This window comes from Pararge aegeria, chromosome 21 (genome assembly GCF_905163445.1).
Source record: "Pararge aegeria chromosome 21, ilParAegt1.1, whole genome shotgun sequence".
Classification (NCBI taxonomy): Eukaryota; Metazoa; Arthropoda; class Insecta; order Lepidoptera; family Nymphalidae; genus Pararge; species Pararge aegeria.
In genome coordinates this window covers 3,976,268-3,993,449 of record NC_053200.1, presented here as the reverse complement: position 1 = coordinate 3,993,449, position 17,182 = coordinate 3,976,268, and the positions used below count along the sequence as shown (strand labels likewise).

At 35.4% G+C, this 17,182-nt stretch overlaps 3 protein-coding genes across 4 annotated transcripts in view; 1 reads left to right on the top strand and 2 right to left on the bottom strand.

The window, feature by feature from the left end:
* Window positions 1–17,182, bottom strand: part of LOC120632987 (putative phosphatidate phosphatase) — a 121,745-nt gene that overhangs the window by 48,518 nt on the left and 56,045 nt on the right. The gene's annotated exons all lie outside the window — the stretch shown is intronic.
* LOC120632988 lies at window positions 1,070–6,379 on the top strand. Its single transcript, XM_039903000.1, has 2 exons — window positions 1,070–1,551; window positions 5,663–6,379. The coding sequence occupies exons 1-2, from the start codon at window positions 1,365–1,367 to the stop codon at window positions 6,274–6,276; spliced, it is 801 nt and encodes a 266-aa protein (XP_039758934.1). The 5' UTR covers window positions 1,070–1,364; the 3' UTR covers window positions 6,277–6,379.
* On the bottom strand, window positions 1,833–6,826 carry LOC120632986 (protein ALP1-like). 2 transcript variants are annotated; one of them, XM_039902997.1, is made up of 3 exons: window positions 6,757–6,826; window positions 6,415–6,531; window positions 1,833–5,342 (listed from the first exon to the last, which is right to left on the bottom strand). In XM_039902997.1, exons 1-3 carry the CDS (start codon window positions 6,801–6,803, stop codon window positions 4,463–4,465), a joined length of 1,044 nt encoding a protein of 347 aa, XP_039758931.1. In that variant the 5' UTR covers window positions 6,804–6,826; the 3' UTR covers window positions 1,833–4,462. The 2 variants fall into 2 exon arrangements, with proteins under 2 accessions (XP_039758931.1, XP_039758930.1); XM_039902996.1 differs by lacking the exon at window positions 6,757–6,826 and having other exon boundaries at window positions 6,415–6,734.

The window sequence follows — 17,182 nt, the reverse complement described above, 5'->3', positions numbered from 1 at the left end:
CCCACGGCCTTGGAGTCAGAAAGCAGGGTCGCTGCAAACTGTGCCAATCGGCCGTCGTGTATGCAGGGCATTGTGTCCAAAAACAGAGAAAACGCCCCGCGCACGTCTCACTTTACCGCGGGATGTTGCTAGTACACAAGCTTTTCTCATTTTCCCATTTTATAGTGAACGTTTCGAACAGTAGAGGTAAAATATTTACTTTCAAAGGCTAAATGGTATGAATCGACGTTTGTTCAAGAAACGACTAAACTGGGGAGGTTTTATATATATATATATATATATATAATTGGAATCTTGTATATAAATATATATATATAAATATATATACAAGAATTGCTCGTTTAAGGATATAAAATTATAAATAGTTGGAAAATCCAAAAGTGCACGCCTCATAATCTCATTCATTACAATAAAATTGAGATTATTTGTAAATAAAAATTAAACTACATCAAATTATACCTATAAAAAAGCCTATAAAAAAAAAACAACTCGATAAGTTAAGTATTTCGCTCGTTATCGTGACCACAAGATGCGGGATCCGCACATACAGACACGCGGACGACCAAGACAGAACTTTTTTACACAATTTTTTAATTAGTTTAAATAATAAAAACAGATTTAAAAATATCATGATTTATTATCAAAATTAAGCTTAATTTGCTATACTCCGCGAAAAGCAGGAGAATCTGTGTGGTGTAATTTACAATGAATAATTGTTAACAATTATTCATTGTAAAGTCAACATCTCCTGATGATGCTCCGGTTTCGGAGCGAAACGTGCGTAGAGGGTATATTGCCGAAGATCTGTTTGGTGTGGGGTATAAGGATTGAAGAAATTATAAATTACACCACACAGATTCTCCTGCTTTTCGCGGAGTATAGCAAATTAAGCTTAATTTTGATAATATATCATGGATTTCCGCAAAGTAACGCCTGCTTCTATCCAATATCATGATTGTTTTTTCTCAAAATTTGTCTAATCATATTCACTTATAAAAGCAATAAAGAATTAAAAAGTGACATTTTAAGTTGGAGAATCACTCGGTGTGCGTAAACGGACAGTAAGAGCCAGTCCACACGGCGCGTTGCGTCAGCGTTGCGTCGACGCAGCGCTACCACTGCGTTGTTTTACATACAAATAACCAAGGTGTTCACACGGCGCGCTGCGTCGTCGCAACGCACACATGACGGACAGCAGCCCCCGAGACGAAGCGGGAGGGGGTTTACTCGTGCGACGTCGGAGCGTCAGCGCTCAGTTGCTTGTGCGTTGACAGAGAGGATACACGGAAGCTCATTTCGTTTTACGTTTACGTTTTTGTATTTAGTTTTATTTGCAGGGTAATTAGTTTTATTTGCAGGGTAAAATGAATACCATTGAAGAAATTGACATAGATTACTTGATTACATTGATACAGGAAAGGGAAATTATATGGGACAAGTCAAACGTAGATTTTAAAAATAAAAATTTAAAAACAAAAGCCTGGGAAGACATATCAAAAGTTTTATTTCCTGATTACGAGAATTTCACAGCTGAACGAAAAAATAAAGTTGGTGAGTTCACAGTACAGATATTTATGTTTTTTTTATTTAAGAGGGCTTTCAAGATTTTCTTGCACCGCCAATTCCGCGATCAGTACAAAATTGAGTAGTCCACTTGCAAACCACGTTATGTTAAAAAAAAAACATTTTTTATCCAATGGCGCCAATCGGTTAAGGATTTAAAATATTAACGTCAGCATTTAATATACTGTGTTAAAACTCGCTATGATAAGAATAAAATGGGATTGAAATCTCAATACTTTTGCAAAAGTCGTTATGTTGATCGGCAGTCCACTTTCAAAAATCGCTAAGTTTGTATTAACTTGCAAACGACGCTAAGTTGCGTGGTGACTTTTGCAAAAGCCGCCATCTTGAGTGCCAGTACGCATAATACTGTCGAAGTGCATGCACGCGTTGCTTTCTTCAGATACTGCAGGCTTTTAAAAACGAGGTATTTTCTATTAAAATTATCATGGAGTATCAAGAACAAGAAGTTGTTTTGGCACCAAACAGAAGAGGACGTAAAAAGATAGCTGATAAATCTACATGGAAGAGAGAACTTGAGAAGTCGAAACGGTAAGATTATTATTTTATGGTTACCTTTTGTAAATAGGATAGATACCTGGTTATTTGCTGGGGATTTTTTTGCTCTATTGTTATTTATTAATGTGCCTATCTGTTTTGTTTTAGACATATGCCTAAGGGACTGCCAGTTATACCACAATGTGTACATGGAAATTCAAAACAGGGATACAAGTGTAACGACTTAACGGTTCAAGACTACAGTAAATTTCATCGGAATTTTTATTCAACTTCAGTTAAAGTCACCCAAGATACTTTTTTATTAAAATACTGTACAGCGCAAACTCCTAAAAAAGAAGGAAAGAGAAAATCCCAGACTATATGCTATTTTATACCAAAGCACGAAAATTTGGCTGGAAGACGCCGCGTCAAATTAATTAAGGTGTGTCAAAAAGCAATGACCACAATTCTGGGAATCTCTAGGGACAGAATTCAAAGAATTTGTAAACAGCATTTAATCACGATGGCAATGCCGAAAGAAAGAAGAGGAGGTAATAGAAAGTCCAATCTGTATTCTGATCGCACAGAATCCGTAAAATCGTTTATAAAGGGACTTGAAGCTTTGGAATCACATTATGTTAGAGGAAGATCTACTGTGCAATATCTGAGCAGCGATCTAAGTATAAAAAAATTGCATAAACTTTACAACGATGACGCTCAGAATGTGTCAGTGAGATATGAATTTTTCCGACGTATCTTTAACAAGTACTTTAATTTGAGTTTTAAGTCTCCCGCTACAGATGCATGTTCTAAATGCATTCAATTAAAAGAAGTTATTAAAAGAGAACGCGACACAGCAAAAAAACAGCTGCAAATAGCTCAGCTTCGTATTCACAAGCTAAAGGCCAAATGCTTTTACACTAGCCTCAAAACACAAGGCGACAACGAAATAATTTTCTCTTTTGACTGTCAAAAGAATTTGGTTTTACCAAAAGTACCAGACCAGAGTGCCTACTTTAGCCGACAATTGTATACGTATAACTTAACAGTATGTCAAGGGCCATCTCGTGGGGCTCAAAACTGTTTAAACACATTTATTTACACGTGGTTGGAAACTGAGGCAAAGAAAGGATCTAATCAGATTGCTTCGGCGGTATTTCATCGGCTAATGAATACCAATTTTGAAGACACTGTTAGTCATATTAAATTATTTTGCGACGGTTGTGGGGGGCAAAATAAAAACTCAATCGTTTTGGGAATGTTGGCATATTGGCTAAAAACAAAAGCTCCACGTCACATCAAGAAACTTACGCTGATATTCCCTGTAGTGGGGCATTCATTTTTGCCCCCCGACCGTGTATTTGGAAATATCGAAAGAGAAATACGTCCTTTAGAAGTCATTGTGGAACCCCAGACATATTTTGATATTTTTAAAAAGTATGGTACGGTTCTCAGACTAGGCAGCGACTTCCATTTTTATGATTGGAAATCAAGCGTTAAAAACGTACTTAAGTTACCTGGATCTTGGCACTTTCAATTTAATGCCTCTAAAAGATTCTTTTTAAGAAAGGATAAAAATAATAGAATTGCCATTAAAGGGGAACCTAATTATGTATCTGAGGTAATAAATTATGGCAACGTTTGCAAAAGAGGCAAATCATTCGAAAATATTGTGCCCGTTATGATGAATGTTGGAGTTCCAGTAAAACCAGTAAAGTTAAATGATGTGCGAAATCTTTTGAAAAAACATTTCGGTGAAGATTGGGCTTCTTACGATTATTTACAATATTACAATTTTCTTCAAGAAGAACCAAATGAGACTGTTATAGAAGAGACTGATAATGAAGAAACCATAATACACGAAGAAATAGACTTAAGAGTGTAATAATAGATAAAAATTGTAATTTCTTAAGAGTAGAGGAAAATAGAAGCTTATATTTGATTATTTCAAAACTGCCTATGTTGATTGCATACAACTGCAAAACTATCTATGTTAAAAAATCTTTTGCAAAACTAGCTATGTTTAATTTTAAAATGCAAATTAAATGATTATTATGAAAGAGTGATTTTATTTGCTAACATAATTTAATTCGATGTGCTACTAAGTTCATGTAATACACAAAAAAATGCATCTTAATATCGTAATTTTAAGTCTAAACATTTTAATTAGTTTTCTCAATTAATTGCTGCATAAACTTAACGGGGTTTGAAAGTGGACTACTCAATTAATATCTCGACACTCTAAAATTTTAAAACTTAGGGAATTTAGATTAGCGTGAGTACTATTTTATTACTTAGCTCAAAACTAACCTAGACTACGCTGAGTAGGTATAAAATATTATTTTTTTACTGATCGCGGAATTGGCGGTGCAAGAAAATCTTGAAAACCCTCATAATACAATTATACCTTATTTAGCTGCCAAGGCAGAGTTCCTCTAGTCATAAAATAGGTCGCATATTGCTGTCTTATGACATTCGGTGCTGTCTGTTCTTCATGTACGGGTTGTATTGGGAGAAATTCATCAACACTTATAGCAAATTTATCTCTTTGTCTAAAACCGTCTCGATCAGCGACAAAATTGTGTAATACACAACATGCTTTTATAATGTCAGTAGCGAAGTCATAGGACACGTCTATCGGTCTGTGAAAAATGCGCCATTTGTTAGCCATAATCCCAAAAGCGCATTCGACATATCTTCTGGCTCTGCTTAGACGGTAATTGAAAACCTTTTGTTGTAAGTCGAGATTTTGACCGCCATATGGACGCATAATATGTTTGCTCAGTCCAAAAGCTTCGTCACCCACAAATACATACGGGGTTGGTATATTGCTACCAGAGAGTGGCTGGGGTTGAGGTAGTGGTAAGTTGTTGTTAATCATTAGCTCGTACAGTTTAGAATTTTGTAATATGGTTGAATCGCATTCTTTTCCGTATGCACCGATGTCGACAAATACGAATTTGTAATTTGAATCCACAATAGCTAGCAACACAATCGAAAAAAAGGCTTTATAATTAAAAAAAAGTGAGCCACTATTTGCAGGATTACACACGCGGATATGTTTGCCGTCGATGGCACCAACACATTGAGGAAAATTTGCCTTTACATCAAAACCCCTCGCTATTGTTTGGAAACTTTCAGTTGTCAGTTCAGGGATGTTGTCTCGAAGAAGATTGGTCCATATAGCACGACAAACTCTTTGTATTATATATGCAATAGTAGATTTTCCCCGTTTGAATTTGAAATGTAAATCAGTTATTGAATTTCCACTTCCTAGGTATCTGAAAAGAAAATAATTATTATAATATGCATTTATGAGATAGATAGATACCCGAAAAAAAATACTGACATATTCAGACATCGATAGCAAATAACTTTCTCTATGTAACCAATTAATTCTGGAATCGCGAAAAAAATAGCAGCTGTTGCATACATTTTGATTCAGTAGGTATTGCTTTTTGTATGTAACAGCTGTTATATTTTCACGATTCCAGAGTCGGTCACATAGTGTTTGTTAACGATATCTGAATATGTCATTAAATTTTATCGAGAAATTCACTATGTATAAATTATTAAATCATGTTTACTATTGGTTTTGCAGGTAATGATTTAATAAAAAAATGGAGAAGTGTAAAAGATAATTACTTCAGATATTCAAAAAAATTAAAAGAAGCATCAAAATCGGGCTCGGGCGCTACGAAACTGAAGAAGTATCATTTATACAATCAACTCCTTTTTTTGAGAAAAGTGGAACAAAATGCCACCGAATCTAGCTTAGACTCGCCTAGAGAAATCAACAATGAATCTACGTCTACAAATGATGACATTACCACAGACAACACTCCGCGCTATGTTCCAGTCGCGCGCAAAAGGGCAATGCAAATGGATGAGTTTGAAAGAGAAGGACTAAAACTTCTCAAGGAGCCGGAAAATCGCCATATGTCCTTTTTCAGAGCTATATTGCCATCTATTCAAGAATTTTCCGACCGAGAAACTCTCCGTTTCCAAAGTAAAGTTATACAAATTATAGATGAAATGCGGTATGGACAAACATCATCATATGTGAGTGGCCCATCAACGTCTCACCAACCACCATATGGGTATCAAACAGCAAATTTTCAAAGTACATACATTTCTGATTTTAATAATTCAATTACATCTCCAGAAACATCTCAAGCAAGTGAAGAAACTGAATACGATTTTTCTAATTTGTAATTACTGGATGATATCTCTCTTAAATAATGTCTAAATTTAAAATTATGACAATTGCTGATTATTTGTGAGTTGATTACTAATTAAACAAACCAAAAAAACTGTTATATTTTTATTACTTAAATATATTTATATAGTTACCTTAAAGTGATTCCCAGCATTTCTACTGGTTCCACTGGATTCCTCATATTAGTATAGTTTTTTCGTATGTGTGGTTCTAAGGACTTCAATAAACATTCGAAGCTGGATACACTCATTCTAAAAAAATTATAAAACTTCTTTTCGTCTAATAGCAACTCCCGATATTCTAAAAAAAAAAACTGTCCATCACGATTTCTTAATGAAATGAAAGGACTGATCCAGTACCGTCTTGTGATCTTGCGTCGATTTCGGCGGTGACGTAGTAATAGGAGCAATGCTAGACGTCTTTTCCGATCCATGATTTGCTATAGACTGACTGCGAATTTTTTTCAAAATACTTGCCGCAACTGTGCGTCGCCGCTGCGCCGACGGAACGTTGACTGCGTCATAGTAACGCTGCAGCGCCCGTGTGGCCGGCTATGCGTCAAAATATTTGCGTTGCGACGACGCAACGCAACGCAACGCGCCGTGTGGACGGAGCTTAAGTAATACCCACCTCAACGCTTCGCTTATGAGCGTGCAAAAAAAAACAGTTCTTAGTAAAATCACTAACTGAGAGTATCGGAGCTATTGGAATGCGTGGGTACAAAACTGCATACACGTATTTTTATTTTAATAACATTGCCAATGACCTTCCGTATCGGAAAGGCGTAGGTAGGTAACCTCTAAAAATACAGGACATATTATGTGATGTCATATTTCGACAAAAATAAACCTTGTGCATAATTTATTATATAACAATTTATTAAATTGAACAATTCGCAAGTAAGTCATTTAACACTTTAGTGAAAACTTCGAGAAAAACTTGGTATTGGAAAAGGGGTTTGCGTCACCTATGACCTCGACACGCTCGTGGCGTTTAGCAACGCGTAGTTCACCGGGCTGTGTACAGGTATATATAATCTAACACATGGTTTACTCGACTGTATCATATTATGCATGTCTGACTTTTTATGTGGGCATTTTCTCGTGATTTCGCGGCAACGACATGCTGTCATAGCAGCCAGTAAAGTTATGTTAACTACATGAAATTTTATTTTGCGTTTACTGTTCATAGTTATTTTATCGACGTGCTATACAATGGTGAGTATATATTAAACTTATTTGTTTATGTAGAAAAATAAATGCAGAAAACAAAGTATTTAATGTCGAAACAAAGTTATTACATTGTTTCAGTTTTTACTCCTGTTCTGTGGCTGTGGAAGTTCTTATAACTGCCTCTGTTTTTTAACTATAATCAGATTCGTAAATACTTTGATATGCTTATATGGCCTTTATAGTATACTCACATACTCGTAGTAGTGAGAAGATCATACTGGTCTTCAAAACTCGCATTTCAAGGGAGACATGCTTTGCATGCTACAAGGTTGTATGATGAACCAAATATATATCATATACAACTTTTCCAAAGCACTAGAAGATTTAATTATACTAGGTGGCTTTTCAGATAGCTGATTACTCTGAAAACCATAAATATTATCAATGCGAAAGTGCGTTTGGTTGCTAGTCCTTCTTCCACGCTCTAACTCAGCAACCAATCAACTTGATTATGTCATGGACAGTGGCGTGCACTGGGTTTCTTACCAGGGTATGCATACAGCAGGAAAATTGTATAAAACGGCTAAAGTACGAGCTATATATCAATTTTAGGGTAGGCAGTGCTTTTGTGCATCTATGAAGTGCACGCCACTGGTCACGGAGTTAGTTGAAAGGACGGAGAGAAACATACGCTACAAAACGAAACGAAAACAAAGAATGACGAAACAAAGTTATACAATTGTTTCAGGTTTTACTTCTGGCCCAGAGCGGAATGGAGAACTCCACACATATTTTAAAACATTATGAAAAACTCTCAGGCATGCAGGTTTCCTCACGATGTTTTTCTTCATCGTTGAAGCAAGTGACATTTTAATTGCTTAAAGGGCAATAACTAAGACAAGTTAGAGGTGCGATCACCGATTCTGCTTGATATATATTATTTAAAATGCAAAAACATAATATAGGTATTATTGAAATAAGCTGTCCGCGCACAGCCCAAGGCCGCTGCACATCGCAACAGGAAGCCAATGCCATTATGCAGTCTGTACTTGTATTCGCTGCCGGATTTTTATTGTTGAATCAAATTGGCCCAATTTCGCCCGACAATGATTTTATTTTGCGCTCGCAATTTCGAGGTTAACGACTTCACTTGTCGCACAAAATCGACTCTATGTATGCTACACAACACATTTATCAACCGAATTAAAAAAAAGGAGGAGGTTTTCAATTCCATGCTTATTTTTTTATTGTTGTTTGCTCAGAACTCTGTCGTTTATAAACAGATTTGAAAAAAACTATTTTATCTCTTTCTCTTTGTTCTCTGTGCAAAATGAAATCACTATTTTAAGATATAATATTATGTACGTGAACTTCACTAGTTGATTTTGCAAACAAGGCTCGCTTTTCGAAAAATTCACGGTTTTAAAACTGTACAGATTTTCCTGCTTTTCGTGGAGCAGGTATATCAAATTAAGCTTAATATTTAAAATTCCTTTATTTCAAGTATGCCTAGTTTAAAAGCACTTTTAGTCTGTTTGTAGTGACTCTACCACCGGTACGGAAGGTAGATTCTACCGAAAAGAGCAGGCAAGAACTCAGCATTCCATGTAACTTAATCAGGGAATGCCGTAAAGTAACGCCTGCTTCTATCCAATATAAATTTTTGAGTGTTTTTAACTGAGTCTAAACTACTTGACTAACTAAAAGTTATCTCTTAACCTATGGACTTATTGGAGCGTGTCTCGCGAGACGGAGCCTTATGAATAGAAGACAAGTTACACTTCATTACAGCTGATTCTGATGGAGCGATTGTTCGAAGATGAGTTATGATTTTCACGGCTTTGTGTTCCGATGGATAATAATAATAATACAAATCATTTATTCACACGATTATTAAATAGTGAGAGAAATTATAGCTTAGTACTATGTTTGGTTGAATCACTGATATTTAAACTGAGTAAAAACTCGTACTATAGATATCAGTGCTCTCCCCTATATAATAATTATTCTTGATACAAAAACATAAGACTACTACAAGTAAAACTTAAAAAAAGATACAAGCTTAATGATTTTTTTTATGCAATAGCCAACTGATCGATTCTACTTGCCTGACTTAGCGGTAAGTGGGAGGTCCCAGGTTGGATTCCAGGCAGGGTAATATGGCAATTGTCTCTGGTCTGGTATGGCGGCAGGCTAGACCATACCAGAGTAATTAGTAGTTTCCTAGTAGTAGTGGAGCTTTTTGTGACAGAGCTCGTCCGGGGAATTACTACCACCATGCTTATTTCTGCCGCTAAGCAGCATTGTCGCAATGTTGTTTTTCTCTTGTTGTCTAAAAGGCGTGGTTGCCGATGTAATAACACACACAACACCTACGCCTCAGATTGATGAACAGTTCGCAAGATATTTTCATTGAATGAACTGGTAAGTGTTGTCCATCAACTAATAATTCCAAAAAAATTATAAAAAGGCTTTGGCCGTGGATAGTTACAGCCCTAACGACAGAGTTGTGCCGCTAAGCAATACAGTGCGTTTCGGTAGGATGTTGCGTAGAAACCGATTAGGGATGTGTTTAATATAACTGCTATTCCCTTACAGGTTAGGTTAGCCCGTTGCCAGCAGAACAAAAAAAAACATACATACACATATACATACTTCAATACTAATCCCTCCCTAATATTATAAATGTGAATGTAAGTTTGTTTGTTGTTTGTTTGTTGTGAAAGCTTATCACGCGAAAACTACTGAACCAATCTTCATGAAACTTTTTATACATATTGTTGGAGGTATTAGAAATAATATATAATACTTTTCAATTTAAAAAAAATTACGTAAGATAAATAAATGTTTATTAAAAAATTCTCAAAATCTCATATATGAGATATGGTGTGACTATGTAGCAGTACGCTGCCTCCCAAAATTACGCGGGCGAAGCCGCAGGGCACATCTAGTATTATATATTTTGACGGCAGAATGGCACAGTACGCAGCGCTGCTTTCTGAGTCCATGGCCGTGGGTTCGATTCCCACAACTGGAAGATGTTTGTGTGATGTACATGAATGTTTTTCAGTGCCTGGGTGTTCATCTGTATTTTATAAATATTTATGTATATTATTCATAAAAATATTCAACACTCATCTTAGTCCCCATAACACAAGATACGCTTACTTTGGGACTAGATGGCGATGTGTGTATTGTCGTAGTGTATTTATTTATTATTATTATTTTGTTTCTTTTTTTTTTTTTTTTTAAATTCTTAACAATGCTTACAAAAACAAAAAACACTATTAAAAATTTATAAGAAAAAAAAAATATTATTATTTATTATTATTATTATTATGTTTGTTTGTTTATCTTTTCTTCTAAGAAACCAATCGAATTGATCTTTGGTTTAGTGTTAGTTGACCTTTTCAGCTAACACTATGCCAACAAACAATTCTAACGGTATTCGGAGATTAACAAATGCTAGGCTTTCAAATCCCAGAAAAACAAACGGTTCCAACGGTATTTGTAAAAAAAACATTAATAAATGCGGACTAAGAACGCGGACAACAAATAGTATGATTATAAGAATGATAGCGTAGCTTACCAAATGCGGATTTATGGAGAGATCAAGGTGGGCCTACCTTTGTCCAACCATGGGACATTGGACAGTTCAGATTAGATAAATCTTCATTAATTTCAATCTCGCATTTCATCGTGATGACATACCTATTCGAGTTCAAGATATCGATGCCAGATAAGATATCAAACGTCAGTGGTTCAGTATCAGATATCGATAAAACTATCCGTTATCTCAGATAGTCAGTCACTGACTGCAGAATCGATTTTATCAATTATCGACATCACAATGACTCATAACTGTGTCACACTGATACGAGAATTGAGTGAGTTATTAATGGATCTGCAATTTAAAAGTTATTTTCGTGTGCTGTTCTCACAGGGGAAAATTTATATTTTCTGGTGATAAAAATGGCTTATGCCAGTCTCCGGGTCTACAACTATTACTCGGCAAGAATATTACGTAGACTGACTGCTGTGAAAACAAATAGCCAATAAGATCGAAAATTTTCGTACTCCACAATAAACGCTTTGACCAATTAAATTGAATCAATTTTTCGCTACTTTATATACAAGACTGGTCAGATTGCAACCACTACATTGAATGAATGAATGAAAGAATGAATGAATGAATGAATACATTTTCATTGTACACCACATAAACATATAGTAAAATTATAAATAAAAATTTTACTTAACTTATCGCTACATAGCTATCTCTTCCAGGCAACCAAAGGCGTTAAACACAGCTCAAGAAGAGAGGTAGGTGGTGCATTTAAATAAACATGCATATATACCTATAAAAAGCGTAAACTTATGTGTTCAAAATATATCTGTCTCGTTTTAACACTAACTTTGGCTTAGCGTTTTAAAGTAAGTAGACTCTATAGATCTCAGCCTAAATACACCTAGGTAGCTATTCAGGTATCATGATTCATCCATAGCCCAAATCTTGACCTGGGCGATGTGACGCGTAAACTTATGTGTTCGAAATATACCTGTCTCGTTTTAACACTAACTTTGGCTTAGCGTTTTAAAGTGAGTTGACTCTATAGCCTAAATACGCCTACATAACAGTCCACTGTTGGACTAAACGCGTCCTTACGTGAGGGTTTGCCCTCACCACACCTGGCCAGACCGGCTTGGTGTTTGCAGTATATGGTATTAGTATCACAGAAGACGCTGCTGGACGATCTTTGTAAAATTCCTTTCGTATTTATCCCCGGGAAGAGTGGGGGGGGGAGGTGTAGTTACAACTGTGTTCTTATCTGCTTTCACCACACCTACAAGAAACTTTCAATTCCTAAGTCAACTTAGTATACGAGCTTCTTAATTAAAATGTCAATAGTAGATATCGATACTTATTTCATGTCGAATCGATATTTCACGCACCGCCGCGTAATTATATGGAACGCAGTTAAATGTGTTTATTAAGAGAGATTTGCGAGTTTGCAAACTAATTATCTGTATGCAAATCTAGATAAGAGAGAATTGCATAAACTCATATCGCGTAAGCATTGTACAGTCGGAAGGTGAAATGTTAACGAAAAATAATAAATTAAAAATAACTCCAACCGCATTATACTAAGTGTACAATTAATAGATTACAATTAATAGATTAAAGTGAATTGTTGATATCTGTACGAGAACCATCATGAACCATAAATAATTTTATAAATTATTGAATCATTTTATAGGTATAAAAGTTAATGTGTGATTGTGAATCTGTACATAATAACCATAAAGCTAAGCATTGTGAGGAGGTTCCTCACTCTGGAGCCCTGACCGCCGGTAGTTTGGGCATTCAAAAGCCATTGATAAATTTTCAATAGTTTTTTTACTAAGCATTAATAACTTAAAAAAATTAAAATAAATAAATGATAGCAAACAACAATAATAATTAAAATTATTGTTATTTTTATTGATATCACGGTGAACGTGTGATTGTGAATCTATACGTAATAACCATAAAACATAAATGTTTGTATTTTCGTTATTTTGTTCTTTATCTAAAAGTAGGTAACATCTTGGTTTGAAGAATAATTTTGTATTTGATAACCCATATATTGACCTAGGCGATGTGACGTGGGTAATCGGGATTGAAAAATTCCAAATTCAAATTTCTTTACTCATGTGGGCTTCTCACAGGCACGAGATGATGCGTTGAAACGTAGTAATGCCATGTTGCCATTATTGCGAGGTGATGGCAATAACCAACCTACCTACAGCTAGGATGCTATATTGTATAAAAAAATGCGTATGTAAGTTTGCATAGGAAACTTATCAGATGTTTTACTCGTTGTATAGGCTGAATAAGTTATTTCTTCTATTTCGTCCTTTTTTATTTTCTGTTAGTACTTTTATATGTGACTGTACCTAATGGCAAATTCAATACGCGTATGCACACAAAATGATACTGTTGCGTAAATGAGAATGAGAACGCGTACGTAATTAGCGGAATGCATATTCATCGCTTGTTTTAGTTTCTAAGATTTTCTCTAAAACTACACAAAATGTCAATATTTTGAAATTCATATTTTTAAATCATTTTTATTTTGCTTGAACATGGTACATAAACATAGATCTTACTATAATACCAATTATTAGTATAGTAGGATGTTAAGAATATGCAGTGAATTTTAATAAAAATTTGGTTCACAAAGTACCTAATAGCTAAATTAAACATTATAATATGTCCTGAAATTACAGCTTATTTCATCGGAACGTACGAACTTCCTCTACTTTTAAATAATTTTTAGATTAACCTAAATATTCATTTATATCACAATAACATTGATTCAGGAGATGCTCTTTCAATTTATTCTACTTATTTTTACTAGCTTCTGCCCGCGACTTCGTCTGCGTGGACTTCAGAATTGGGTCTAAAGCTTTGCTCGTTAACAATTTAAAATTTTTCCGCGGAAACTATTTGAGAGATCGCTATAGAATATTAAATCTTGTAATATCTATACTATTCCTAGAACATAAGCTACATTTATAATCAATATATAAATATAGATTACAAATGTAGCTTCTATTCTTGAAATCCACGATTTGTTAGCGGTCTAATACCGATTTACGATCATCGCAGGCGCCTCACTCACAATCTCGGGGTGTCACGTTTTATTGTGGCGAAGTATCCATTTCAAAGTGGGGACGGGAAAAAGGATTACAATTTAGATACTGGGCGACATAAATAAGGATTTCTTGGCTATTCCTGTGTTGTTAAGTTTACACAACAGATAAACAAAGGAAAGATGAACAACTCTGTTAGAGTGTAAAGGTTATTAAGAAGAAATGGCTTATTACTCTACGTCTTTATGGATCAGGTTTATAAACTGTCATCTATTTTCGAAGGCTGTGCTGAGTGCTGCTAAATATATGCAATAATGTTGAAAGAATTTAACTAAATAATCAGTATATAGTTCTTCACAGTGAAAAATTTACGTTATTCTTGAACTTATTCCTGATAAAACAATTATTTCCAATGTTCACGAATCAGTACAAATAAATTCAATTGACTCTATCGAAAGAGTGAAGTTTTTAGAGAACACGTTAAGGATGATGGTAACAAAAGATATTAACGTTTTATATTTTTACCTAGTAAGAGATAACAAACATTTCACGATATTGTTCGATAGAACCGACTACAACCAGTTCAAATAAATTCAATTGATAAAATAATATGCTCTACATTATTTACTGCGGTGTAGTAGGATACTGCAGTTTACTTTGTTACCGTTTGACAAATAGTGTACAGTATCAGAGATTTATGTTATTAGGACATCAATCACCCGCGTTTACTCGGGACTGAATCACTCGCACAAGCGTGAAGTGTAAACATAAATAGCTGTGCGATAACCGTGAAATTCGCTTGCGGGAAACGATAACGTTATTTGTAAAGAAAAAAAACCCCTTTTTTAATAAACGTAATGACGGAATAGTTATGCAGTGTTTTGTGGATATGGTATGTTATTTGGCGACCTCGCTGGCGTGAGCGCTGACATCTTAAGAGTGGAGGTCCCGGTTTGATCCCCGGCTTGGCAATTCGGGGATTAATAATTCTCTAAACTTTGTAATGGCTGGCTAAAAAGACGACGCCACGAGATATAGCGTCCCGGTATGATGGCGCGTAGGTGCCAATGTTAAGGGGTGTCAGTTTAACATAATAATTATTTCAGCTTAAAGACATTTATTTTCTCAACAAAAAAAAAAAGAACACAATAGTTCACTTACATCGAGAATACAATACAATTAATTAAATTATTAATATTTATTATTATTAATAATTTAATTAATTTTAAAAAAGAGTGTTTTAAATTTTTAGTTAACAATACATTTTATAATATTAATGAATTTTATAATTAGTTTAAATATGACATTTAATGTACTAGTTCTAAATAATTAACTTTAGTCTGTAAAATATAATACCTACACTATAGGACACTGTATACATTGGGACTTCATACTTATAATTCTATCCAACCTGACCTGTGATATGCAATAAATGAATTTGAATAAAAAAAAAAAAAATATACTGCGACAATACACACGATATACAGGCGAGAGTAAGGGAACTCTCCAATGTATTGCGGGTTCCATCATCGTTGGCAGCCTGGTCGCTGCCAAACACGCGCCGCCTCATCAGAACTGCCATTTGTTCCAGGACATATCATCAATAGGTCTAAAGCGTTAAACTTTAGACCTATTGATGATATGCAAAAATGGAGCCTTCCAATACAATGAAGATTAAGCTTAATTTACTATACTCCACGAAGATAAGGAGAATCTTTAATTAAAAATTTCTTCAATCCTCATACTCCACACAAAACAGATCTTCGGCAATGTTTCACACGTTTCGCTGCGGAACATACTCTGTTCACTTTACAATTAATAAATGTAAAGCCCGACAGAACAGTTATGCTATATTTCGCGGCACCATAAAGTGTAACCCTCAAAATGTCACAGAGTCACGAAAAAATGACTGCGTCGTAAACAGCGCGGTAACTCAGGCCGGGTGGTTTGCGACAGAAATAAGTATGGCTTGAAGTACCTCCCCGGACGCACTCGGTCTTAAAAAACTCTACCATTGCTTAAAGTTTTCACATCCCTGAGGTACGTACGAGGACATGCGGACATACAGTTACGCCATATTTTGCGGTGGTTACCCTAAACTCCATAAAGCATAAACCTCAAAATGTCACCGCGTCACGCGAATATGTCTGCGTCGTAAACAGCGTGGTAACGGTGTCATTGCCGTGTCTAATTTTAGCACATGCGGGTTTACTGTTTTCTATTTATTTCATCAAATGAAAGCCTACTTCCTATAGAGGTAGGTTGTAAATATAAATCGACTGTTTAGTCATCATATCAACTGTTGGAAATCTATCAATGTAATCATAGATATTTTTTAGGGATTTACAAAGGTGTTTGAATATTCTGTTTGGGGCATTACTAGTCACTACCATACAGATACGTGTAGAAACCGAAAAGGGGACGGGTTTTAATAAGACTGACATACTCCGTTTTGTCTGGTGGGAGGCTTTGGCCGTGGCTAGTTACCACCCTACTGACAAAGACGTGCCGCTAAGCGATTTAGTGTTCCGGTGCGATGTTGCGTAGAAACCGTTTAGGGGTGTGACTACCATACTCCCTAACAGTTTAGCCCGCTACTATCTTAGAATGCATCATCACTTACCACCAGGTGAGATTGCAGTCAAGGGCTAACTTGTAGTTGAATAAAAAAAAAGGCATGGCGTGCATGGGGGTTTTAACCAGGGTAGGCAAAAGGCAGGAAGATCGCATAAAATTGAAAAATTCTCCTTACAAAAAAGGTGAATGATTTTTTTGGGTAGGCAGTGCATTTGTGCTTGAAGTGGACGCCACTGTCGCCAAGTAAATTTTTCTTACGATTTTACGAAATTTCCTTATTTACGATTCCGTACTTATTCACTTATGATAACTTTAAATAGAAATCATCATCGACAGAAAAGTAACAAGCCCAAACTCTTACTTCTATTAAATTACCAACTAAACCTATTGTTTAAATTTCTAATAAGTATGCCAAATTTTCTATATCATCATATTAACCGATCGACGTCTACTGCTGAGGTCATTAATTGTGTGGAGTTCTAAAATCCACTTTCGGGTACCCGCTTGTTTCCAGCGG